This window comes from Lissotriton vulgaris, unplaced genomic scaffold (genome assembly GCF_964263255.1).
Source record: "Lissotriton vulgaris unplaced genomic scaffold, aLisVul1.2 SCAFFOLD_214, whole genome shotgun sequence".
NCBI lineage: Eukaryota > Metazoa > Chordata > Amphibia > Caudata > Salamandridae > Lissotriton > Lissotriton vulgaris.
The window spans coordinates 1149678-1176316 of record NW_028243866.1 but is presented as its reverse complement, the minus strand read 5'-3'; the positions used below and the strand labels follow the sequence as shown (position 1 = coordinate 1176316).

The following is a 26639-nucleotide window of genomic DNA, read 5'->3' as shown; positions in this document are numbered from 1 at the left end:
AGCCCTAAGGTCACTACAAGAGAATCAGCAAAACCCAGGAGGTAAAACCAAAAGTTTTAGGGAAACATTACTTCAAGAGTATCAGGTCTAACCAAAGTCAATGTAAGTTTCATCTTTTCCATCTCTAACTGAAATCTCTATCAGCTGTAGTAAGTGATATAGAAGGAATTATCTCATGTAAAGGGTAGTAGAACTAGATGTAATAATTGGTTGTCCCTCACAGCTCTAGTTCTTTGCTGAAGGGTAGCATCTTCAGCCACACTCTTCCTGTATTCCACAAGTTCTTTAATCCTCTCATACTAAGCCGGATGTTCTTCTTACATCACTTTTCCCTTCTCCATAAACACATGAGGTGGAACATCTATGTTCAAAATGTTTTTGCAAAGTGGTCAGGATACATAATGAGAAAAATAGGCTAATTGTGAGAAAGTGAATTATTATTTAGGGTAGATGATAATCCTCCTCAGGTAATAATCTCCCTATTCATGTTAGGTCAAATAAAGGTTTCATTAATTGAAACCTGGGTTCAACTCCTGGTAGCTGTGGCATAGAGTAGGCAAGCTTAACTTAACAAAATGTGGAAATTCTTCAGAAGTCTCAAAATAGTTAAAAAGAGACCAAACAATAAAAATCCAGTAAAGGAAACCAGAGATATGAATTTTTAAAGTTTGAATTAAATTTTAGCACCAAAAAGCGCAAAGCACCAATTGCTGGCACCTGGTGGTGCTAAAATCAAAAGTTAAGGCAGATCATGATGGAACGGGGTCGGATAGGAAGCACAGGCAAATCCTGGCCTAAATGTTACCTTTAGACTTGGATATTTTCAAAAAGAGAAGGTTGTTATCGATGAGTCCTCAGCAAGGCAAGCTGCAGGCTGCATACGAAGTGGGGCTCAATGACAGCAGGTTGCTGAAGAGTGGGGTCTCAGTGCAGTCATCAACCAAGGTGAGAAAACTCTGAGAGGTTAAAGTCCGGAGTTCATGCCCAGGAAGGCCCTGACATTGATCGGTTTTGGCTTGGCATTGTTCTCAGTGAGAAAGCTACTGTCAAAGTAGAGACCTAGCCAGAGAGCAGTATCCCTTAAAAATATGAAATCCCTCACCCACCAGAGGTGACATGCTTCATCATTGGGATTCTCCTCATGCCGTGATGCCTAGTCATGGCACGAGCTACAACCCCTTCTCTGAGAGGGAGGAGCTCAGGGATGTTTTTGCATGGAGGAAGGTATGCTAAATACCAGAGTGAAAAGCGCAAGGTGGGGCGCAAATGAAAAAAGTGAAGACAAAACTAGCTCTATGGTACACAATATCCCTTTTTTTGTGTGTTCCTGGGCCAGGATTAAAAACAGGGCACTAGTGGGAAAAACATATACCTGCAGTTAGTGTCAAAATATGGTCGACATGTTTCAGTCTAGTCATCCTCACGTAGAGGTGTAGCGGCTTTCTTCAGGATCAACTTGTTAGTGCTGCTGCTCAATGTGTATAATTCAAAAAGATTTTTGGGTGTGGAAAAAGATATATCAAATATACAAACCTATCCAGTGATCCTGTAAGTTTGTCTTAGTTTGGTGGATTTACTGGTGGATCCTGCTCATGTTGGTGAAGCAGCTCCACCTCAACCTGCATATGGCTCAGGTAGACTCACAGTCCTTGTCAGAGGAAACCTCCTCCCGCTGTAGCCAAAATGGGTTGTCAGACTTCCTTCAACAAGGACGGTGAACCTACCGGAGCCACATGCCAGGTTGTGGTGGGCCTTTTTCACTAACATCAACGGGAACAACCAGTGAATTTATACACATTAACCAGCAGCACTAAAAATTTTATCCTGAATAAATCCGCGTACTGTGTAACTAGTTTTATCTTCACTTTTTTCACTTCCCTATGATGAAGGATGCCAACTCTGGTGGGTGAGGCATTCTGTCCATCTAAATGGATACCCCTCTGCGGCTAGGTCCCTGCTTTTGTAGTAGCTTTTGTTTTTTAGACCCGTGGGGTTCTTAATTTCGATACATGCGGAAGCTAACCCTTGTGGGCCTTAAACTCTCCTCGGACCCCCCCTTCCCTTCTTTGTGATAAATGATTGTTCTGGGTGAACCTCCTATGTTTGACTTGGAAGCTTTTCTGGTAGGCAGATTTTCTTAAGTGGGGCAAGGCAGCTACTGGTTCCAACCGGCGATTTGACGTTGATGGCTTTGGCTCGACGGAGGTCTCAGTCTCCCACTGTTTCTTCTGAGAAAAAGTTGATAAAAGGTTTGTAAGTCCCAGCTTTTTTTAGTTTAGGGGCGAGGAGTAAACTTCAACACTAGTAAAGAGTTGAAGAACCTCAGGAATAGCACTTGGGGTCAGGACTAGCTCTACAAGAAGCCACCAGCAGGGTGTAGGGCAGGTCCTGTTGAAACTGGTCAGCTGGAATCCTCAGGAAACTGTGCTTTATGTAGCTTTTGTTTCCCTATAGCTCAACTGGTGGCCAGTCAACTGAACCTTGGTGCCCACTTCTCAGTCCTCGGTACAAGTATGAGCATGTCCAGCCCTAGGAGTTCTCCTCACTGATCACAACAGAATGCACAGCCCTTCTTCTGTCCTCCACTGGAACAGAGGCATTCTGAAGAAGGTACTGGGTGGGCCACATTTATGCCCAATGCCAGTCCATAGGTGGGTAAATTCTCTGCCATTCCATAACCAATAGGATAAACATTCCCTGGGTGACACAACTTTTGCAGCACTTCCTGTTTTATTAAAAACTATCCAACAGTGCCCATTTCTATCTAAAACCAACATGACAGAACATTGTTTCACCTTTACAGAGCTCTCTGTGCCCACCAAGAGGTTTGGCTATAATAGGCAAGCACTCCCTTGTGGTCACTCTAAGCAGTTCTGTCATTTCTTCCCCCTTCCATCAGGTTTGAGGACAAGCTGGCTGTGAAGACAAAATGGGAGGCAGGCCTAGGTGTGAGCTACATCTGCCAGAGACTGGGTAGGCATACTTTGAAGCTCAGGAAGGGGCTAGCCAAAGCCCCCGGTTCATCCTGCTCAGGGAGGTAAAACATCTCATCCCATCTCATCTCACCACACCCAAGCCCTTTTTCTACTATCTGATAACAATACACAGCTCATGACAGGGAAGCCATCGACAGCCAGGTGACACTGAACAATGGCGAAAGGCACATCTGGCTTAGGCAGGGAAATGTTAACTTTCTAAGATTGTCATTTTCAAAACAGTAATATAAAATCCAACTTGACCACTAAGTTGGATTTTAATTACTATTGAAATGAGCCCTTGAAACATTTCCCAGCTGCTCCCAAACTGAAGTTGAGCATTATAAGATTTTATAATGTAGCTCGTTTTTTCCTATGGGGAAGCCAGCTGTGCCACAGTGAAAAATGACTTTGGAGCATTTCACTGCCAGGACTTGTAAAACATAAGTAGTTGTCTTACTTTTTAAATACCATGCACCCAGCCCGATAGGCATGTAGGGCCTACCTTAGGGGTGACTGGTAAATATTAAAAAGGAAGGTTTAGGCCTGGTAAAAATGTTTATTTTGCAAGGTCGAATGACAGTTTTAAAACTGTACACCCAGGCTGCAGGGACAAACCTGGAGACATGCTTTGCATTGTCACTTTAGTGGTGGCTTAATAGGTGCTGCAGGCGATTAGTAACATTTAACTTACAGGCCATGGGTACCCTTTTGTACCATATTACTAGAGACTCTAAACAGACGGCTGAAATGTGTGCCTTCTTTTGCCTTTGAGAAGTCTAGGACCTCTTCTTCCCCAGCAATTGTAGCAAGATCCGCCATGGAAGGTTCTGCCACCTAGATTGAGATTCAGACGATTTACTGTTCCATTGTAATGTTTGTTTCTCTGGGAATGTTTATCTCTCACTTTGACTATACTAGAGAAGGTACCTAAAATCTACTGTGAAGTTGGTTTTCCACAAGCTGTTTCCACTGAATTCTGGAGTTTTTCTTTTCTGATAGAAATTCACTGGTATCTAGTACTATTATGTTCATGTCTTTTAATTGCACAGAGGTCAAACACAACCATTACTCTTCCCTACTTTGATAGCATTAGAAAGAGGAATGACAAAGGTAATGTTTCAACTACTTTGTATATAGAAAAAGACGCAGTGATGGCCTGTCTCTTCCAGAAACCATGGTGCCGCCCTTCACTTATTAGAACAAGTAAACAGTGTTTAGTGTCTTTTTTAAAGGGTTCCAATTTGGACCAAAAAGCCACAAGGGCAAAAAAAAGTCTTGGAAATTTTGTAGTTCTTGATTGAAGATGAAGAATAATGCAGAAGGTGATGACCTTGACAAAAAATAAGGGAACAAATGCGTTGAAATGTGCCCTTCACTTGGTAATGCCTCTTTCATGCATGGCACAAACAGGAACAGACATTACAGGAAAAGGAATCAACTGTATTTGGGATTGGCCAGCTCAAACAGTAGTCCCTGAAAAGACCACCATCTTGGAAAGGGCATTTCATAAAGCTTAACTGCCCCCCCCCCCCCTCGTTTCCACACATGGCGTCGATGAGCAGATGAAGAAGAATACATTTGATCTCTTTTGTTCAGTGCTGAACTGTGCAGTTTTGTGGTTGCTGTTCCCGCTCAGTGCTCGTCGTGGAGCGACCCTCTGGGTGAGCGCAAACACACCAGCACGCCTAGCCATGCACTTCATGCCGAGTGCTGCAAAGCGGTGTTGAGCGTCACAGTAAGCGCACTTTTCATCCCCCTTATGCTTGCCACCTCAGGTGATCTCCCGACACAGATGTTACACTTTGCTGCAATTTTCATGACACCCTCTTCCTTGTGACATTACTTTCATCTTTCAGGTACCATTTCTGCTCCCAGACATATCCTTCTGCCCCACCTTACAATGACCTCTTACTCCTTCTCCATAGAGGTGTTAATCATTGCATGACTTGTGAGCGAGGACCTGGTCAAGCCAGCAAAAGAAATGGGCCTTCTTCAGGGACTCATCCTCAAGCAGATGTCAGTCACTGGCCTCCTCTAAGTTCATTATGCTGGATTCAGTCAGGAAGACTTTAATGTGAGATTGACCAGATCCTGGTATGACTGCCATGCCATGTTATGCCACATGTATGTCCATTTGGGGGGGATGAGTCCTTGTAACTCTTGCTGCTAAAACTACCAGGCCTGTGGAAGTGGCCACTTGCGATGGAAAGGAAAGAAGGTGCCTTGGAGTGCATTGTTATGCAGGGTCCTTCCTAGCTATTAGAGCCTGTGCTTATGAGGAATAGGATTCCTAATTGATCCTGGTGGACTGAGAGACCCGGAGACGCTTTCTCAGACATTCTCACAGTAGAAGAACAACAGATTCAGCTGCTATACGGTATCTCGAAGGATGCCACGAAAGTATCCACACTAGCAGGAGAAGCAGCCTTAATGGACAAACACTGGATTTGGATCTGGCACATTGATGCCGCTAACACCAAATGCATTTTTAAGTGTTCAAGTTATTCAGATCTTCATTATAAGGGACTGAGAAACAACTCTTGAGCTTTCCGAGGAGAAGTGAAGCAACCATTGCACAAACCCCAGATATGGCAGCAAAACCCCAGTTCCGATCCAGGACCTTGGACCACCAGGTCTGCCTCAGTCTCCAGACTAAGTAGTCCAAGAGGGAAGGCCAAGCACCAGCAGCAGCTCCAACTATCAAGGCTCAGTCCAGAGAGGGGTTGGCCTATCCGGGGACATATTTAGTAATTCCTGCCACAATGGGAAAAAATAATTTGGACATCTGTATGATTTGCGTGGTGAATGATGGTTACTGGATACATTTGAGGATCTCTGTCTGGACTTTTTGTTGGTTTTTTATTTAATTATTTATTAAACTTTTATACAAACAATCTTGAAACACAGTGTTACAACATAACAAAAGCAAATTATGCACATGGTGATCAGTTGATTAAAAGAAACCATAGTACATACATATCACCTGCAAATTTGTATGTCGCATTGATTGGATATCCGTGTACAGGACTGATTCTCGTTACACTGTCCCCCGATCTTCGCAGGAGCGATGCATTGGAAACGGAGGGTCAGGAACCACCTGGCTCCGCGTACTGTGCGGCAGGAAAGGGTTAAAACAAGTTAAGCTAAATAGCAGGAGTAGGATCATTGCATTCTCATCTCTGTCTGGAGTTAGATACTATTGTAACATTGAAAGATTCACTGGAACTTCACACTTAACCCAAGAGGATTATGAATCTGCAGCATAAAGAAGCAATTGCACCTGACATCAGGAGCAAGTGAGATGTGTAGTTCTATTCTATCTTGGTCCTTACAGAAAATCTCAGTTTTCGGCTAGTCCTAGAAGGAGAACATAGTGATTAAGATCATAACGTTGAAGATATCCATCTCTAGCGAGACGATTGACGGACCTGTGCACCATCACAAAGGCGGCAGCACAACCAATGGAACCTATTTGCTCGCTGACAAACTAGAGGGCATCCTCTTAGCAATCCAGCTGCTGAGATGCATTGAGCATCATTTCTTCCTTCACTCAGGATACAGAATCTCAGAAACTGTCCACGATCGTTGGTGTCAGAGTCACAAGCAACAAGAAGACTACAATACGTCATGATAGCACCGGTGTTGTCATAGGCATGTGTGCACATAAAACCTCTGATGTACATCTTTGGAATCCCTCATCTCAGGATCCCAATATTGGAGTCCATCTCAAGTCCACTCCAGAGGTGACCAAAAACAGAGCAGCTTCTGAAGGTATGTCCAGTGCCCCTGAAGCTCTTCAGGTAATGACATTTGATTATTGCTGACAGTAGCAAGGGCTAAGAGGCACAGTCCAGCATGATTACATCCTCATTCATGGTATGAATTTATAAAATTCTAAAGTTGTTGCTACAATTTGTAACCTTATTGCTAGAGCGGTGGACCTCGAAGCTGGGGAACCAGGTTTGAGTCTCGACATTGACGTTCAACATCCAAAGCGGTCGACCTCGAAGCTGGAGAACCGGGTTCGAGTCTCGACATTGACGCTCAACCTCTTGTGATTATGGGCAAATCACTTAATCTCCCCATGCCTAACAAAAATGAATGTGTCCATCTGTAATGAAACTGGTGCTCATGTAAAAAGCGCTCTGATACCTGATATCTTCGGGTCTAGTTTGTGCTATATAAAACTCTGAAAAAAACTAGTTTAAAAACAAATCAACACTGTGGAGAAATACGTGCTTCGGCTCACTGCAGTGCATTTGTACAAACAAATAGTGCTCAGTGGGGAGCTTCACAGGCACCATCGCCCCTATTTAAAATGACCATATTTGCTCAATCAAGCTGTGTGCTTGCCAGCACCAGAACTTCAGGATATGTAGAGTGCAATATTAACTCATCCGTTCCACACGTTGATTTTTAAAGCTGATGTTTTCCCTGCAGTCTGATGTAGCAGAGTTTGAATATTCACAATTATTCAACTAAAAAGGTACACCAGTGTTTTTTTCTGAAGATGTGGTATGTCTGAAGGTGGCATGGCTTCCTAGCACTCACTGAAGGACCAACCTGACAGTTCTTTTCAGTCATACCTATGGTTGTATGTAAGAATATCAAAGTCTAAAATGGGGTGTGACATAAATATTGTGTCCTAAATACCGTTGACAAAAATATCATCCCTTTGGGTGTAGATTTTCTATTACAATACAAGGGGGATCATTTCCTAAATTATAATTAGGACAAAATATTTGCGTGAGATGATAACCTGACCACAATATTTAGGTAGCATACTGTGCCGAATTTACTCACCTCAACGTCAAAGAAGTATGTGTGTGTCGGGAAATAAATCAACATAAGAATCAAAACTTTCTTCTCTCTGCTTCAAGGTTACTACACCCAGATCTCTACTCTGGCTGACGTACAGGGCAACGTGATGGAGTACCTCCATGTGCTGAGCCGTCCCATGGTGATCAACCATGACCACGACATCATCTGGACAGAAGCCTACATGGACAGCGCGGTAAGCGGCCTGAGTGAAATTTGCGTGTCCCTATTGTGATAGGGAAGTGAGATCAGTGCAAGAGTCCCCCATATTCATTATGCTAGTTGGTTTATGTCTGCTCTTGTCTCCACTTGGGATCCAGGAATTTCTTCTTAGCTGAAAGGGAAGCTAATGGTGTTATAAGATGTAGAAAGGGATCACAAAAGATTCCTTCCTGGCCATTGTATTGTTGTCTTTGAATGGGATTTAAAAGGGCATTCATGTGAACTCAGACATTATCACAAGATTATTGGAGGTTATTAATATATACCTTGTTCTCTTGAGTGAGGAGCATTGCCTGGAACAAGGCAAACGTTCATTATCCAATAATACATGACTGCAGGATTCTTCTTCCATCCGCCTGATGCAGAGTTGCGTAACTGATGTATAATGGGTAAAAGGCTGGACAGAGAGACTTACCAGAGTGTTTCTTTTGGTTATTGAACCTCAAGTGCAAATTAAAATGTTTTGCTTTCCACTAAATGCCCCATGCGACCCTTCAGTGGTGCCCCCTAGAATCCGTTGATGTTGAGAGGATCCACTCTTAACCTCTTTCCCCTTTGATGCTTTTCCAGGACAAGGATTTGAGACCTATTGGGGACATGAGCATAGTTTTCAGTTAGTGACAGCTAATCATATTGAGGTGGTTCTCAGATCTTCTGGGAACTGTATTCACAAAGAGAAAAACTGCTGCCTCAGCTAACTGGATTTGTTTTCCAATTCAGAATTTGTTTTTTAGACTCGTGCTTCTAGAACTGATCTTGAAACCTGCTTAAAAAATACACACAAAAAACTTTTAAAGTTCACCTGGCACACTTCGGTAATGGAAATATCTCAAAAACCATTGAACAGGTTTACACAAACTGCAAAAATGTCTTATTCTGAGTCAAGCTATATGTACGGGCCAAGTTTTGTGTAATCCCAGTCAGGAATTTTTGCAGTAGATGAGAGTGAAAAAATTGATGAGACTTAAAAATGAAATTGTTAAATTTAGATCGCCACAAATAACTTGTGACCCAAATTTGAAATGAAGACCCTGAGAAGGATTCATAAAGTGGTTCATCAATTTAGTGCAACTTAGTGAAACAGGGCCAACCAATTAACAATCCAAAAGAAAATGTTCTGCATTATTCTCGGCTTAACAATAAGAAACTAAAAAGTCAAAAATCAATTCTCCCTTTCGAGACACTTCAAAGAAAACATACATGAACAGATATCCACACCAGTCATATACAGTCAGCAACAGCTCATCAAGGTAACACACCAACTCAGGATATCAAGGGACGTATACAAAAATTTAATAAAAATCCTGCATTCATTTGATAAAAACATACAATTAAGAATGTTCCACAATACATTCAATATACCTTAAAAACATAATGTATTACACTTTTACAAATTGTCAAAATTCCAACAACCCCCTGGAAAGGAATGTAATGAGGCACTCATATTTGTCATATGGTTGTTAATTTGCGATCATAGACAGCAGACCACAGAGGAGCTAATGCAGAAAATGAGCTCGTAGAGCTGAGGGAGAGGAGCAAGAGAAGCAAGGAAAACAAAGGATAGAAAGAGAAAGGGTTTCCGAGAAAAACCTTCTGTAATACCAAAGTGTCCCATGTCTGTTAAATGCAGAAAAGAAGTGTGGTGCAAATTTAGGAGGTGACAATAGGTAAGTAAGCAGAAAATAAATATATCAGAGTGTCACTGTGAATGTGTTAAACAAGTAACAGGGAAAAGGAAGCTGGGAAAGAAGACACCAAGAATGCAAAGACTGGGAGAGAAGCTGAATTTTGGGAGAGCCTGAAAGGAGAGAGTGGGAGAACTACAGGATAGGGAAGAGGAATGCATGCTAAGGGGGTGGGGATACCAAATGAGAAGAGAGAGGACTGCAGAACAGTACAGAGGGAAGAAATAGCCTGCAGGGAACGAGGACGAGGTGGTTCAGAGGGAGAAACCTAGAAACTACTCCAACAAAAAAGGGTCATTGTCCCCATTTTAAGTCCTGCAAAATTAAAACGTATATCTTTCTTGGAAAAAATGCCCCCTGCAAATGGGTAGTGCTTATATGAAGAGAGACGCACAAAGTGTTTTTTTTGGGGGGGGCTTCGTTCTTCAAATGTACCAAAATTATTGTTGTTTTAACAAATATGTGTAACCATTTAAAAAAGTTCTAGAATGTATTGGGAAAGGATGTCAAATATTATTAATATAATGCTTTCTATTACTGTAGAAATTATTAGGATTGTCTGGTAAAAAGATATCCAAGTTACTTATAACTTTTCAATAAATGTTTAAAAGCTGCAATAGGTACAGTACAGGACAGTGCCAGCCTTAATAAAACTCCTACCGAATTTAGCGGTTGTGGCTTTGATGTACAATTCTCACCGAGAGTGAATTATTTCCCACTCACGTCAACCTTTTCCTGTTGTGACTGCCCAGTAGTATTTTGTGAGCACTATTTTTTAAATTTAGAGATTTTGATCATCCACCTGCTTGGAAATTAGTTTGGATCTAGGAACAAAGGAAAGAACAAAACTGAGGGGAAGATCAACATAATAATGCTGGGAATGTAGGAAGAGAGGGGACCACGGGTGAAAGTAAGATTGAAACAGGTCGGTAGGGAAGAGAATTAAGGAAAGAAAAGTGTGTAAATGTAGCATAAGATAAGCAATGACCATACAGAAGCTGGCGAGTAAATGAGTCATGCGGCTCCTACCACATCCATCTGTACATGCATCCTTTTGAAAAACACGCTTCTTGTTAATTCAGTGTAGTGGCTGGGTAGTGGAATCCATAGGTCTGAATAATGATGGAGAATTCTATAAATCTCCCACTACCCTGGGGTGGGGTAACGTGAACCCAGTTTCTGGTCGGTTTGGGGCACCACCTCCACCCTTCATACTTCCTGTTTCATGCACATGATTTAGGGTGCAGTAGGGCCTTGAACCCAGTTTACGCCTTATATTTCCATTACATCGCCTTGCCATGTCCAAAGTTTGTCTGCATTGTCTTTGTTTATCTCTTCTCTTCATTCATGGCTTGCACCTTTCCTTTCCTGGCGTCTGTCTGCTTACACAACTTTCTTTCATTCATCTCTTCATCCATTCATCCATCTGCTGATTTGCTGCTGGCAATACTAGCTGCCAAAAACCGAAGAGGTAACCATGTACCTGCTTGTGCCGTGCGCTCATGTAGTGCTCTGTGGTGGTGGTGGTGTGTTTTCTGTGCTAGCTCGTGTGGTGGTAACTTAACTTGTACTCTTAGACGAGTTTTCTGTTTCATAAAACACAATAAGGTGGGAACGCTGGAGCAAATAACCCCATCTTGTGTGTCGTTTTATCTAGGAACTTTCAGACTTGACTAGTAATTGAAAACCTTCCCGGACACTGCATAGAGTGCCTGCAAAAGGGGGGGAGGGGGTCATGATCTAAACCTTGCAGTGCTTGAAATGGAAATATAAAAGTGCAGGTGCTCACTGTTTCAGAGTACCTATATGCTAGTGAGAAGTGCTGGTACTCTCCCATGAAAAGTATTGTAGCTGTGCTGAGAAGTGCAGGTAGTCTGCTTTTCAAAACAGAGATTTGCATCTGTGAAGTACCTGACAGTACCTGCCCATTGCAAGCACTGGAGACACTTCGGCCCAGATGATATCTAGCCATTTGCATCACCCTTGCATTGCGCAAGATGATGCAGGACAATGCACAGCCTTATTTAATATTTACAATGCCAGACAAGGCCTGATTTGCGTGGTCTTCCATGGCTTTGTAAAGAAATGTAACCCAATACAGCAGCTTGTACTGTGTTACGTTACATTTTGTAGTAGTAGGCATTGCTGTGATTCCACCCATGAATTTTATACAATTCCAAATTCACTCATTTCCAATGCTGGAATTGCATGAACTTGATAAGCCTACCACAGAGAGGAGTAACAAGGAAAAATGTGTTACATCCTCTTTGTATATGTAAGGCATTCTGCATCACGCATATAAAGAGAACTATGCCTCTCTGGATTGTTTTTGTGCAGGAAGGTATCTTATAAAGCTGTAACCCTTGCACCATAGTTGAAGTTGGCGCTAGGCAGCCACCAGAGCGCCAGCGCTAGGAGGGAGCAGTAGAATGCCATATCTTAGTAGAAATGGCGCTTTTCAGCTCTTCCCATTCACACAATGCAGCGCAGCAACTTTACACCCCTAGAGGCCTCAGTACACGTCGACCATGCTTAGGGGCGAGAATACAATGGCGCCTGAGGCTCCTACTCCGGCTGCTGACATCAAAGCTACAACTAGAGATTATGATGTATTGTCTTCGAAAGTTTGAATATCACGAACACTCAGCGACACCGTGTCCAAATCTGCATGGTTTTCAACCTTTCGGAGGGATGGGGTATTTGGCCTACTGTGGGGACTTTTGGAGGCCCGTGACACGATGGGGGTGCAGACTAGGTCTGAGGAGAGAGGGAGAGCATTTGTATCTCGCCCCCCCCCCCATATTGCAGAAAGAAGGCGAGAGGAGGCGCGCTCAGCTCTGCTGCTGCCTGCAGCCCTCCCAGCACCACACACAAGTTCAGTATGTTTGGGCTAGTGATTATTGGATCCAATATTTTCAGACCCGGTTATTTTGGCCCTGAGTCACCTGGTCAGTTGGAATGACCTAGAGTGGTATGCCCTCTAAGGGCTCCCAACCTTCGTATGCCCTTCGATGATGATGTCCAGGGTCACTCGTAACGAGGGCCTTAGAATGCTGTGTCCCTACAGGCTCAGGGCCACTGGAATTATGCGATTCTGCAGCTGCCGTGTTTTTTGTTTGCATTAAGACTTGCCACATAATCCGTCATTTTCTGTATAATTTGTAGATTTTAACAAATAAATGTTTGTTTCTTGCTAAGAGGCTACCATATGTATTGCTGCGCAGTGGCAGGTTTTTGTCACGCAGAGAAAGGTGACCTTTATCTTGCTGATTGCTGTATTTAGGTGTTAACCAGTGTTGGATTGGTAACGTAGGCACTCAGGCAATGTCCGAGGGGCCGGTAACCGCATTTCTGCTCTGGGCTGCTTTTTAGATCAGCCTGGGGGCCGATTTGGACGGTTTCTGCGTTGTTCGATGCCGCCAGAGGCCCAGTGCGTGCCTGAGTGGCGTTTCTGGAGGTAGATGATCGTCCATTACCTCCCTTTTATCAACAGCAAAGGTGTCACTCCCTTTCTCTTGCTGGCCCTGCACATTAATGCATGCATAGTGAGCGAGGGCAGGGGGCCTGAGCAAATGTGGCCTCACTTGTTTTCAGGTGTGTTTCACCAGTGTAAACTAATCTGTGCGTTTTTTAGCCCCTTCACTGCGGTGGCTATTCCGCTGCAGTGTTAAGGGGGCGGGGCGGAAGAGCGGCAGGCGCATGCTGGTGACGGAACCGCTCCGTCACCAGCGTCGGTTGACTGTGCTTATGATGGAGCGGTTCCGTCATGGCCCCGCCCGCTCAATAGAACGCTCAGCGCAGGTGTGGAATTCGCGCCGCGCATGAGCGGCGGGCGGGCCATGACGGAACCGCTCCGTCATCAGCACAGCGCCACCGCAGCTGATGACGGAGCGGTTCCGTCATCAGTATGGAAAAGGTTAACACCCCACCCCCCCCCTTTTTTTAAAATAACATTTCACAGAAGCAGTGGTTTGTGGAAAGGCAATATGCAAATGTGGGCCACTATTTTTTATCGTGCCCGGGCCGATTACTAATCCCAATCCAACCCTGGTGTTAACCTGATATTAATGAGGTGCAACCTTGGCCCATACAGTGTAAATGTGTAACAAATGAGAAAATAGTGACTTTAACGTGCATCAAAATGTGCCACATTCGACCGCATAATTTGATTGTTATGTGGCCAGGCTCTTCAGGCTTTAAAACTGTGCTCAAATCCCAGAGGCCGAAGCCGAAGTGTAGTTCCCATGGAATGTTACCCTCTCTCCGGTGATGTGGGCAAACAACGTCACGCAGCTCTGCTAAAATAGCTCCATCTGTTTTCGAACCGGAAGGTCTGTGTCCTCCTGGGTTTGAATGGCCGTGGGACTCTGTCAGGGCGCCCTGGAGGGACGCGCCTTGGAGGAGATCACATATCTAACATAAATATACTTATAGAGACATTTGTTGAACTTGGATGAGAAAGCTCGTCAACGTATGTGGTGATAAAGAAACCACAAGCCTACAAAATACCGAAGCTGCCGAAGAGGCCAGAGCGTTTGCAGTGATAGCCAGGGAAGCGCTGCCAACCGCTAGAGAACGTGTCTGCCATGAACCTTCAACAATTCAGCATTCATATTCATACTTCAGATAATGATCTAGAAATGCATTCAGAACCTGCAATTAAAACAAAGATGTCACCTGTTGAACACGCGCACGCTCAGAGTTGCTACCATATCTTAATTACAGGTTACACTGCCATTAAAAAAGGCCCACGGCCGGCGGATGAGGTGATTCTGTGGGTGTCTGTAATTTTGTAGAATTATTGTTTTCAGCCGCCCTGGAAGAAGTACAGACAGACTCTGAACGTGCAAATGTATGCCAACTCTAATATGATGCTGCCATCTAGTGTACTTTGATGGTAATGGAGTCCATTACGCTTAGCAGCTGGCTAGCAAGTCCCCATTTCAGTCTTCATATCTTTATTTATTTATTTTATTTACTTTATTTAATGCGATTTTATATAGCGCGAACATTACCCGAAGGTGTCAGAGCGCTTTACATAAGAACCAGTTGCGATACATAAGGATTTAGGATTACATGCGTTACATAAAAGATACAAACAGAAAAAAAATTGCAAATGTACAAGTTATAAAGTTATCTGCTCCTTATCTCTACACAGTTCTCGCTTGACCCTCGAAATATCCAGAGAATGCCAGGGATTTTTAATGCGACAACAGAACGCACTAAGATTAATTCGAGTGCATTTTGAAGGGGCACCAATCGACTCAGGGTGCCTTTTTTAAGAGCACACCTTCTCAAACCTCATTTTTGTATCCTATCGACATTTACACGTCCTTGTCGTGAGATGTACAGTTGTGATTGGATTTTTTATGCTTTGGTGCTTTGGTTTCTTCTCTTTCCCCGGATTGTCATTTTTTTGTCTTACAGGGCACACCATGCAAACCCAACTCTGCTTTTATTTGCAGGCTTGTTGACCTTTCATTGGTGTCTGCCCTCAGCACATTCCACTCCTTAGCCCTGATCTGTGCTGTAGGATACGCTCCAGGGAAACCCGTTCCACTCCCAATTACAAACATGTGTCTAAACTGGAAACTTATGAAGCAGCCGCTTGGCCACCTGTCCATACTTTTGTGAATATGGATTCCAGGTGCTACTGTTTATTTCGGACTATGTCAAGTCATCTGCACAACGCATTGACACTTCTGTGACGTCTATCAGGGCCCTTGCCCCCCACATGAGTGGCTTCATCTGTCCATGTATGATGAGGCACACGGAGAGCTGCATAAACTGCATCATACGTTTCCGTACTTTTTATTGGGCTGCCAACCTTACTGGTTGGCACAATACGCATGGTGACCTCTTTAGGCACTATAATTAGAGAAGCAATGTTTTTTAAAGTTATATATTAAATCGAATGTTATAGCCCACGTCCAATATTCCAGGCCTAGCGGTTTCAAAAGGCCGACAAAACATTAGAAAACAGAGAAAATCTGTGGCAATGGCTGAAAGAGAATGTATGAACCCCCACAAATGACCCAAGAACCCCGTGTAATCAAAATACTATCGAGAATTCTTGGAGCAAGATATTTACACAGAGGCACACGGGCGTGACGGTGGTGAAGGCGCACACAAACACACACCTTGCCGCCCACCTGCAGGGGATTAACCAGACACCTTTGTCAAAGAGCATCTTCAATCCACACCCCTCACTTCATTGCAACGATGTTCACCAGACCGGACAGGTTCATGTTGCTAGAGAGAGGGTTTACACCAGGGCACAAGTCCTATAAAAAGAAGTGGGGGTACTGGCCAAGTAGGACAATATGCAAATGACCTCATGACTTTACGACTTAGCGATATAAAAGAAATATAATAGTGCTATTTAAATATTTGTGTATATACTGGGACAGACTAAACCATCTGACAGTCTTACAGTGTCTGCATTTATATACAGGGACAGAACAAAGGCAAAAGCATGCCTCTCTTAAGTACCTGTGAAGAGAAGGCAAGCTGTGTGCCTTTGTTTCCCTCTGTGGCATTTATATTTAAATGTAAGGTTCCAGGCGGCCCCCAGTCAGCATATACAAACAAAAGGAGGCAGGATGGCCACTTAACTTCGGCCCAGATGGAGGTGAAAAAAGACCCCCTCGCTGCCTGCACGTTGCTGCTGGGAATGGAAAGCAGGCAACGTGCAGGTGCTGCTGAACACGTCCCGGTGTCTGAAAATGACACCGGGACAAGTTCAGCATATTTCTGTGGGGCCCAATTTCTTGGCCGGGGGTACGGCGTCCACCCTGTGAAAAGAGTGGGGGGACCCCATGTACCTACGTGTACCCCTGGCTCGAGCCCTGGTTTACACAGGGACTGTGATCAGCTACAAGAATACACCCCCCCGCGTGACCTAGGTTCAGACACAGCCCGATCTCCAAGACTGTGTTGTCATACAAGCTGCAATGGGCGTGTCTGCAAGCGGCTTCCCTGAGCTTGCCCTCTTCACCTCCATTCACGTGTCTACCTTCGGCTGGTCAGTGGCCCTCTCTTTTAGTGTCCTGTTGGTAGCAGCAATGTGGGCCTTGCCATCCAGAAGCACAGCTGGTAACAGAGTAGTCTAATCTATTTAAACACAGACTACTGCTAATCTAGGGACAGCACACACATTTCCTGTGTCGGGATTTGGATGTTTCCTGTTACCTGGGACGCTCTGGGTGTCTAGCTTATTTTTTAAATGTACGTGAACTCCCTCACTAGAGAGTGGCCTGTGGTATATAGCATTGTGATAATGTGAAGGGTTGTATGTCAATACAACGCAGTGTTTACACCGCACTACCATTACAACGCTGGTTTTACAACGCAAGTCGTTGCCACGTCTTGCGCTGTAGGGTGCTGGACTTAGGAATGGTAAGATTTGCTATTCCAACACCAGCCTACGTACAGTAGGGAAGGTGTTTGAATAGTTAATCTACTATTCCTTAGCCTAGAGCGCCATCCAGCGCAAGTCGTGGTAACGACTTGTGCAGGGCCGGACTGGGAAAATAAACCGGCCCTGGCAAACTGCTCAGCTTCGGCCCCTTTCGTGAGGGGGGAGTTCATCTGAGCAGTTTGCTAGGGCCGGTTTTGGCCGATTTTGTTACCGGGGGCCAATATTGCCAACCCCCGGGTAATAAAAACAGCCCTCCAGGGGCCCAAAACTGGCCCCCACCCTAGCGGCCTACCGGGAAAACGCCCGGTGCCCGCTATGGCCAGTCCGGCCCTGGACTTGTGTTTTAAAACCAGCGTTGTAATGGTAGTGCGGTGTAAACACTGCGTCATAATGAATGTTCCCCATGTAAAGAAGATAGTCATTGGTGTTTTCGATTGATTGTTTGATTTTGTATTTTTATGTATTTTTATGTAGTTCCAGATTGCCCAATAGGAAAATTAGGCGCCGACCTATGGGCCCCACTTCTTTTAAGGGCCCTGCGACAACAGATCAAAACAATATTGATTTGGTCTTGAAAGAAAATTACAATTAAGCTTTCTTAAATTGTTTCCAATTCATTTATGCTTAATAACATTAATAATTGTTAATGTTTAGTTTTGTGTAAAAAAATTTTTTTTTTTAAATTGTTGGTTGGTAAAATTAAAAACGTATTTAGAGATCATTTGCAAGGGGGTGGCATAAAATTTCGATTGTTAGGGGCCTACACAGGGTTTAATCCGGCACTGTTTTTATGAGATACCTATCGTGTCTTGGCTCTAGACAGATGATATCAGGTGGTCTAGATGGGGACAGAGGGTTGAATGAATGAATGAATGGGGGCCAGAGGGTTGATGCTAATTTGGAACAATAAATATGAACCCAAAGATTGCTTAAAGGAGACTTCAGACCTTTAATTAGATGAATATGATCTGCTTGTCAGCGAGGAGCCAAAGGAGGTAAATTCTCAGTGGGCCTGCCCACGATGGTGAGCGTAGAGGTCTGGAAGGACCATAGTGCGGAAATCGATTATGGGATGGAAGTGGCATATGTGACCCACTCACCAGCTGACATTGCTGCATTGAATCACTGGGAGCTGTAGATGTTTTTTAGGATACATTTTATGTAGTCACTAAGAAAACATCAATCTTGAGCCCACATCCTGAACAAATTTGTTGTTTGACCATTCATAAATCATGTAATCAAAAGGCTGAGGTAAGCGTCATTGCAGTAGTTCAACCCAGGCATTGACACCCGACCCTTGAGGTTACTAATCTAAAACCACTTCATTATTGGCCGGTTTACTGCATGGCTGCACAGCACTGGTCACCTGGATGTCATTTGACATCAGTAATCAGTAATCAGGGCTACATCCATAGTCAGGTTGGGTCTGGTGAGAGTGGGTATTAGCCAACACAAGGAGATGATGGACGGAGCGCTGAAACTTTTCAGACACTCACCCCCAGTCACAGATCTGGATTGAATCCATCATTGTTTTTTAGCTCACTTTGCCACCTCAGTTCAGACCCAGCTATATGAAAATCAGTCTTGACCCTGTGCCTCATGGGAACAGTCCAACCCGAACTGCCAAGCCAGGTCTTCCCTGGACTGTAAGCCAGCATCCTGGGACCGGCTTCGGGCTAACAGCCGTCATCAGCCAGGCTAGCTTGAATCCAGTGGCAAAGTGAGCAAGTGACCCACGTCTGGGCATACCCTGCCAACTTAGGGCGAACAAAGCAAACACAAGGAGATGACGAACGGAGCGCTGAAACTTTTCAGACACTCACCCCCAGTCACCGATCTGTTACCCAGAAACCAGTCCCAGGATGCTTGTTTCCGGTTCAGGGAAGACCTGGTTTCCACCATGACAGAATTACCCTACCTGCTGTTCAGGGATGTTAAACAACACAACTGATTCCCTCATATTACCAGTCAGAAGCAGGAATCTTTGTGCTGTCACTGGCACGTGGGGAGCCTGCTTCAGGCTGGCAGCGCAGATCTCCAGACTGTCCTAACCACTCTTTTCCTCTGTGTGCCATGACAGCTCTTCGCAACCCAGGCCCAGAGTCTGCTGCTCATGACGACGGTCGCCATGCCGGTCTTCAGCAAGAAGAATGAAACGGTAAGTCTGACACTCGTCCTCGTGGGCAGACGAAGCCGCCATATTGAAAGGTTGTTGATGGACGTGAGAATCTGGAGTGTGGTAGGTTTTCTTGCCCCAGTACTTAGGCGTTTCATACTGGGTCCACCATTACTGACTGGAAACTGAAGGAAAGATGTTGTGCGTACATAAAATGCACATATGTTGTATTTCCTTGACATTGACACCCTATAGGGCTTATATGCTAACATCACACCTCACAGGCACGTGGAAACAAATGGCGCCATTAATTACGAGCACAGAGAAATCAGTGCCCCTAAGCAGAAGCAGCATGGCAGATTTCATGCAACCGGACATTGCATGCTAGGATTCGAATTAAAACCAGCTGCTTATTTCAGCACCCATCACCTCTGCATACGCAGAACCAGAACTGGTGACCGTGCCTTCTCCTACCTCACTCCTAAAGCCTGGAAAGGCCTCCAGGGCCAGGCTGGCCGCAGCAGGCACCGGGTGCTGTCCCTGTGTGCCGGAAGGGTGGGTGCCAGTTTTGGCCCTGGTTTTGTTACCGGGGGCCAGTTTTGCAACAGTCCTGAGTTGTGCGTTATACAAATATACATACCATAAGATGGCACCACAAACAATTTGTCTTCTTGTTATCACTGACCTGTGTGCTGAACATGTAGCAAAGACATGAATGTAGAAGAATATTGTCTCTGTGAAAAATCCTTCTGAGCTGCAGGCCCGCTTTGACCTACCTTCAGCCAGGGCCGGACTGGCCGTAGGGGGCACCGGGTATTTCCCCATTGGGCCGCCAGGGTGGGGGCCGGTTTCAGTTCCCAGTTCAGCCCTGCCTGCATCTGCAGGAAATGTGTGTTTATCTACCTTCAATTTGCATGCACTTTCATACATAATCCCCTCAGCAAGATTGTTCCCTGCACTTTTTTTTAGCATGCCAGCTGCAGTATGTATTCTTTCATGACATATAGGTATTAATGCCAGGATGTATCTCTTTTCAGAGGTCAGAGGGGATTCTCTTGGGAGTGGTGGGCTCCGATGTCCCCCTGAGAGAGCTGTTGAAACTTGCCCCAAGGTATAAGGTAAGATGTTTACAGGTCTTATTCCTATTACGCCCTCTTTATTATACCCCTGCCTACAATTTCGGAGTAATCAAATACATTTAACTCATCTAAATAAAGAAATAGAGTTGATAGGAGCTGTCCAAGATCACACAGTGTGCTCGGTAGGGGCGCCTAGACTGTCCTCAAACCTTCAGCTGAAGAAAGCAAACAATGAAAATGAGAAAAAAAAAATTTGGGAAACAATTAGACAGAATAGCGCCCCCATCCTACTGCCACTGGGATTCTAGTGAGGATTGGACAGTAGAGAAGGGTAATAATTTCCTGTCTTGTTGATTAATCGGGAGCCTATGCATAGGTTAATTTGCTGCAGGTACTGTCGCGTCGGCGGTCTGCTGTTAAGACTCTCCTATGATCCTAACATAGCCACCACCGTGAGACCTCTGCAGCACCGCCAGCCCGCGATTCAACTCGGAATCCGTCGGGTGGGTGCACCACGGGCTTGGCAGTCCTCCTGTTGGTGCATTGGTGGCAGTCCTACAGGAGGACTTCCAAACTCGTTATCAGGCCCTACGTGGTAGAATTTTTTTTCAAATGAGACTTTATAACATAGAGGTCATTGGCGCAGTGGTGCATTGTTGTTATGTTAGCTTATGTCTACTTGTATAGAGCACTAATCACCCATGAGGGTAGGGATGGGTACTAGGGGACGCTTGACCCTGTTCTTGGGTCCGGTCGCTCCCCACGCCGCACGGCTCCTCCTGTGCACCCCTGACTCCCCTGACTCTCCCCCACCGCTGCTGCTGCCAGGAGCTCGCCGCTGGTGTGCTCCCATGGCCTGGTGACGCCGTAGCTTGCTTTTCTACACTTCTGCTGATTCGCGCCTGTATTGCCTGCATCCCTGTATTTCTGTCTCTCTGTACTTCGGTTTTCTATTCATTCAGTCCCTGTATTGCCTGCATCCCTGTATTTCTGTCTCTCTGTACTTTGGTTTTCTATTCATTCAGTCCCTTTTGCGTCCCTTGCCTTCTGTGCCCTCCCCACTCCCCGCTTCCCACCGCTGCTCCCCTGCGGCCCGCCCCTTTCTTCTATGTCCCGTACCCATTGGCAGCTCCGCTCCCGCCTCCCAGCTGCTCCTCCCTCCCACTTCGCCTCTTATGGAGAGCACCGCGCGGAAGCGCAGCGGACGCGCGCAGCGGGCACGCCAAAGGCAAGCCCGTCTGTGCCTGGACAGCCCCCAGAGCCAGAACCCCTGGACCCCGCGCCCGCCGCAACGCCAGACTGCACTACGACTCAAGCAGCCTCCACGCACTCAACGAGACCACCCCTGCTATCAGGCTATCCCGAAGCACACCCAAGGGCCCTTCACCTGCCGGAACTGCAGCTTCACCAGCATCCAGCCCACCAAACTACCAACCAGAGAACCCAACCACCTCAGATGTATCCTCCTCAACACCCGCTCCGCTCGCAAGCACGCCATCAAACTCTGGGACCTCCTAGATTCTACCGCCTCCGACGTCGACTTCCTGACGGAGACCTGGCTGAACGCCACCTCAGCACCAGACGTGGCCATAGCCATCCCAGAAGGCTTCAAGATCTCCGCAGAGACCGCGCCAACGGAGTTGGAGGGGGAATCGCCATCGTCCACAAAGAAACCCTCACAGTCTCGACCAACTCCGACGACACCCTCACCACTGCCGAACACATGCACTTCCAGATCCACACTGACCCCAACACGACCCTCAGAGGAACACTCGTCTACAGACCACCCGGACCACGATCACAGTTCAACGACACCATCACCGACCTCATCAGCACCCACGCCCTCGCCTCCACGGACTACATCCTCATCGGGGACCTTAACTTCCACCTCGAGAACAACAACAATGCCAACTCCACCGCCCTGATCGACAATCTCGCCAACTTCGGACTCAAACAGCTCGTGACGACCCCCACCCATGCCGTCGGACACACGCTGGACCCCATCTTCTCCGCAGGCCCCCACGTTTCCTTCAACCACACCACCGAACCCCACTGGACCGACCACAGATGCGTCCACTTCACCTTCAAGAAACCCACCACGCTCCACCACACCCAACAGTTGCCATGCTGCTGCTGGGGCAAGGTCACCAAGGACCAACTGACAACCACCCTCGCCCCCATCGACCCCGACACCGCCGCGACCAACCTCAAACAGTGGATCAACGACCGCACCAATGCCCTCGCCCCTCTCAAGATCTCTACAACCAACCACACCAACAAGAAAGCCGCCTGGTTCACCGAAGACCTCCGGACATCCAAGCGCACCTGCCAGAAGCTAGAGAAGAAATGGCTCCACGACCAAACACCAGACAGCCACACAGCCCACAAGAACGCCGTCCGCAGACACCACCAACTCATCAGGACCACCAAGAGGACCGCCTTCAAAGACCGCCTAGACAACAACGCACACAACACCAAAGAGCTCTTCAGCATTGTGAAAGAACTCTCCAACCCCAGCTCCAACACCAACGACATTCCACCATCACAGGCATTGTGCGACTCACTGGCCACCTTCTTTCACCGCAAGATCACCGACATCCATGACAGCTTCAACTCCGACACCCCCGCACCCACCACCGAGACCACCACCCCGCGACCTCCGCCTGCACCAGCCGCCTGACCGCCTGGTCCACCGTCAGCAACAAAGACACCATCAAAACCATGAACTACATCCACTCCGGATCCCCATCCGACCCCTGCCCTCACCACGTTTTCAACAAAGCCAGCACAACCGTTGCGCCCCACCTCCAGAAAGCAATCAACATCTCCTTCGAGACAGCAACCTTCCCGGAAAGCTGGAAGCACGCCGAGATCAATGCCCTACTGAAGAAACCCAAGGCGGACCCTAAGGACCTCAAGAACTTCCGGCCCATCTCCCTGCTCCCGCTCCCGGCAAAAGTGACAGAGAAGATTGTCAACAAACAGCTAACCCGCTACCTCAAAGACAGCAACATCCTGGACCCTTCCCAATCCGGTTTTTCCAGCAACCACAGCACCGAGACCGCCCTCATCGCCGCCACCAACAACATCAGGATCCTGATGGACAAGGGAGAAACAGCCGCCCTCATCCTCCTGGACCTATCAGCGGCCTTCAACATGATCTGCCACTGCACCCTATCAGCACGCCTCCATGACGCCGGAATCCAAGAGAAGGCCCTGGCCTGGACCACATCCTTCCTCTCAGGCAGAACCCAGAGTGTCCGCCTCCCACCCTTCCGCTCAAAATCCACAGAGATCATCTGCGGCGTCCCTTAGGGATCCTCCCTCAGCCCGATGCTGTTCAATATCTACATGGCACCGCTCGCCCACGACGCACGACAACATAGGCTCAACATCATGTCCTATGCCGACGACACCCAGCTGATCATCTCCTCCACCGAAGAATCTCACACCGCTAAAGCCAATCTCCACAGAGGAATGAAGGCCGTCGCCGGTTGGATGAAGGACAGCAGACTGAAGCTGAATTCAGACAAGACGGAGGTCCTCATCCTCGGACCCACCCCATCAGCCTGGGATGACTCCTGGTGGCCCACATCGCTAGGCACTGCTTTGGAACCCACCAACCACGCACGCAACCTGGGGGTCATCCTCGAATCTCCCCTCTCCATGACCAAACAAGTCAACGCCGTCTCCGCTTCCTGCTTCAACACCCTCCGAACGCTCCGCAGGATCTTCAAATGGATCCCCCCCGACATGAGAAAAACCGTCACCCAGGCCCTCTTCACCAGCAGACTTGACTACGGGAACGCCCTCTACTCAGGAACAACAACCAAGCTCATGAGACGACTACAACGAATCCAGAACGCCTCGGCACGACTGATCCTCGACGTCCCCTAACGCAGCCACATCACACCCCTTCTGAGAGGCCTACACTGGCTCCCCGTCAACAAGAGGATCACCTTCAAACTCCTCATCCACGCACACAAAGCGCTACACAACACCGGACCCACATACCTCAACGACTGACTCCGCTTCCACACCTCCACCCGCAGCCTTCGCTCTGCCAGCCTCCCCATCGCCTCATTTCCTCGTATCCGGAAAACCATCCGCTTGTGATATGCATTTTCTGTCTGTGTAACGAAGCTTGCACTTATGCTCCTGTGTAAAGAAACCAAAGTCATTGGCCTCAGTGCAAGGACGGAAATGGATCCCCTAGAAGCTGGTTAAACTGTAAAATACATCAATAATCAGAGTTCAATGGGCCCCAGTGCCCCTGCACCTGCTGCACCATAGCAGCCACGCCCCAACCTTGATGGGAGGCGGATGAGTGTATGTGTGAGGGTGTTTGCGACTGCCCTATTTTTACCACTGTCTTAACTGAAATATCAAAGTGACACAGTTTTAATTACTGCTTGTTATGTTGTGGCAACAATGTTTCAATTCCATCAGTATTTTAAGTGGTTTTTGCAATGCCGTATTTACTGTGAATCTGTGGCTCTGTGTGATAAGTAACAACAAAGGGTGTAAACACTCAATGTGTTAATGGTAAAATTGCACTTAGAGGAATCAAGAGTTACATTTGCTTCAGTTGTACTCATTCACTTGCTAATACTTGCCTATTCTCTGCTACTTCCCAAAGCTTGGAGTCCATGGCTACGCCTTTCTAAACACGAACAACGGCTACATTCTCTCGCACCCTGACCTCCGACCCTTGGTAGGTAACCGACACATGGGACTTATCTTTGTAGTCTCTCTCCGTCTCTCTCTCTTTTTCTCTCTGTCTGTCTCTCTCTCTGTCTGTCTATCTCTCTCTCTCATTCTCTCTCTATTGTCCTATGGCTCAGCCCTCTACGCTCTGCCAACACAAACCCAGAGGTGGCTGGCAGGGAACGGTGGTGGTGGGCAGAGGTTTTAAAAAAAAAAATCATAACAAAATATTTACAAAAAACACTTAATTCTTCACGACCACTCTCTCTCCTCCGTCATTGCTTCTCTTCCTGACGAGTCCCGGAAGCAGGTAGCACACAGGTTCCCCTAAGTCAATCACAACGCTGCTGTCAGCAGCTTTGTAATTGGTCTGAGCGCCGTGATTCGGCGCTCAGACAGGGACTGGAAGCCTGTGCATGTTCTCCACCCAGGCTGTGTATTACAGCTGGGAGGAGAACATGCTAAGTGTGTGTTGGACTTGGCCTTTTTCCCCCAAAATTTTTCGCTTTTTGCCCCCCTAATTTGAATGACTCCCCCATGGTATTAAATATGTATGGACCATGTGTGGTAAGAGTTGCCCTTTTGTGAAATTAAATGTTATTAAATGGTGTGCAGAAAAACAATCCCCATTTTAAAAATGTACCTGACTAAAATGTACTGTGTTCTTAAAATGGATGCCATGGCCCTGGGTAGTGCCACCTGACTGTGTTAGGTCAGCGGTCTAGATAATATTACCCAGCTACCCCTAGCTTTTGGAGGGAAAGCCTGGCACCCAGGGTGCTCACCCCCTCCCCTAGAACCAGTTTAGGCCAGATTTGCCAACATTCCGGAAGGTGCTGGCTCTGTGAGGGAGGAGGGTATAAATAGGGAGAAGTGCCACCAGAAAGTCAGTCAGCGCTGGGACAAGGAAGGGAGGGGACCTGCTGTGAGGTGCTACCGCCACATGGGTCTATGAGCTGGGCCCTGCACCCCTACAAACCCCCCCTCTACTGTCCCCATGGGCCCCTGGCAACGGAGGGCCCCTACCCAGGTCACTGACGCTGTTGGACCGGGTACCACGCCAGCTCTGCGTGAAGAAGCGCCCAGGAGGTGAGGAGTGTGCCCCTGAGGTGGACTGTGGGACTGTTCACCCCCCTGTGAGGTGTGCTGCAATGGTGCTGTTTTGGGGAGGTTGATGCCCCCAAGGAAGTAGTGGCCCCTTTGGAAGCGCTGGGCTGTGAGATGCCTATGGTGAAAGGCTGTGGACAGCTGACTGGCGTAAACTGCAGTAACGCCCCATAAGCGCTGGATGTCTAAAGGCTGTTGCTGCCTGTGGAGCTGCCTGGGGAGGATTGTGCCCCCAAGGGACTGTGCCCTGTGATTGGTGTGGCCCCCGAAGTGCTGTTGGCCCTGAGGACTGTGTGGGCAGAGGGAGGAGTAGTGCGCTGTGAATAGCGCCATTCTCCTGAGGAGAATCACGCTGGAGGAGCCTATCCTCGTGTCAGCGCGCTGTCTGCCGTATTATTAATTAATTAAGAAGGGAGCCTACCCCTTATCGCAGCCGGAGATCACCGTCGCAGCCTGGGCGCTGAGGAAACTGTGAGGAGAAATAGCGCTGAGGAGCCTACCCTCATG

General features: G+C 46.8%; 1 protein-coding gene across 1 annotated transcript in view; it reads left to right on the top strand.

Moving 5' to 3' along the window:
• Positions 1-26639, top strand: part of LOC147668214 (voltage-dependent calcium channel subunit alpha-2/delta-4-like) — a 987093-nt gene that overhangs the window by 400110 nt on the left and 560344 nt on the right. Inside the window, exons 13-17 of the mRNA XM_086948696.1 lie at positions 7859-7992; positions 11157-11174; positions 19204-19281; positions 20277-20357; positions 24958-25032. Coding sequence (XP_086804822.1) covers positions 7859-7992; positions 11157-11174; positions 19204-19281; positions 20277-20357; positions 24958-25032 — 386 coding nt within the window. The remainder of the gene's footprint in view (positions 1-7858; positions 7993-11156; positions 11175-19203; positions 19282-20276; positions 20358-24957; positions 25033-26639) is intronic.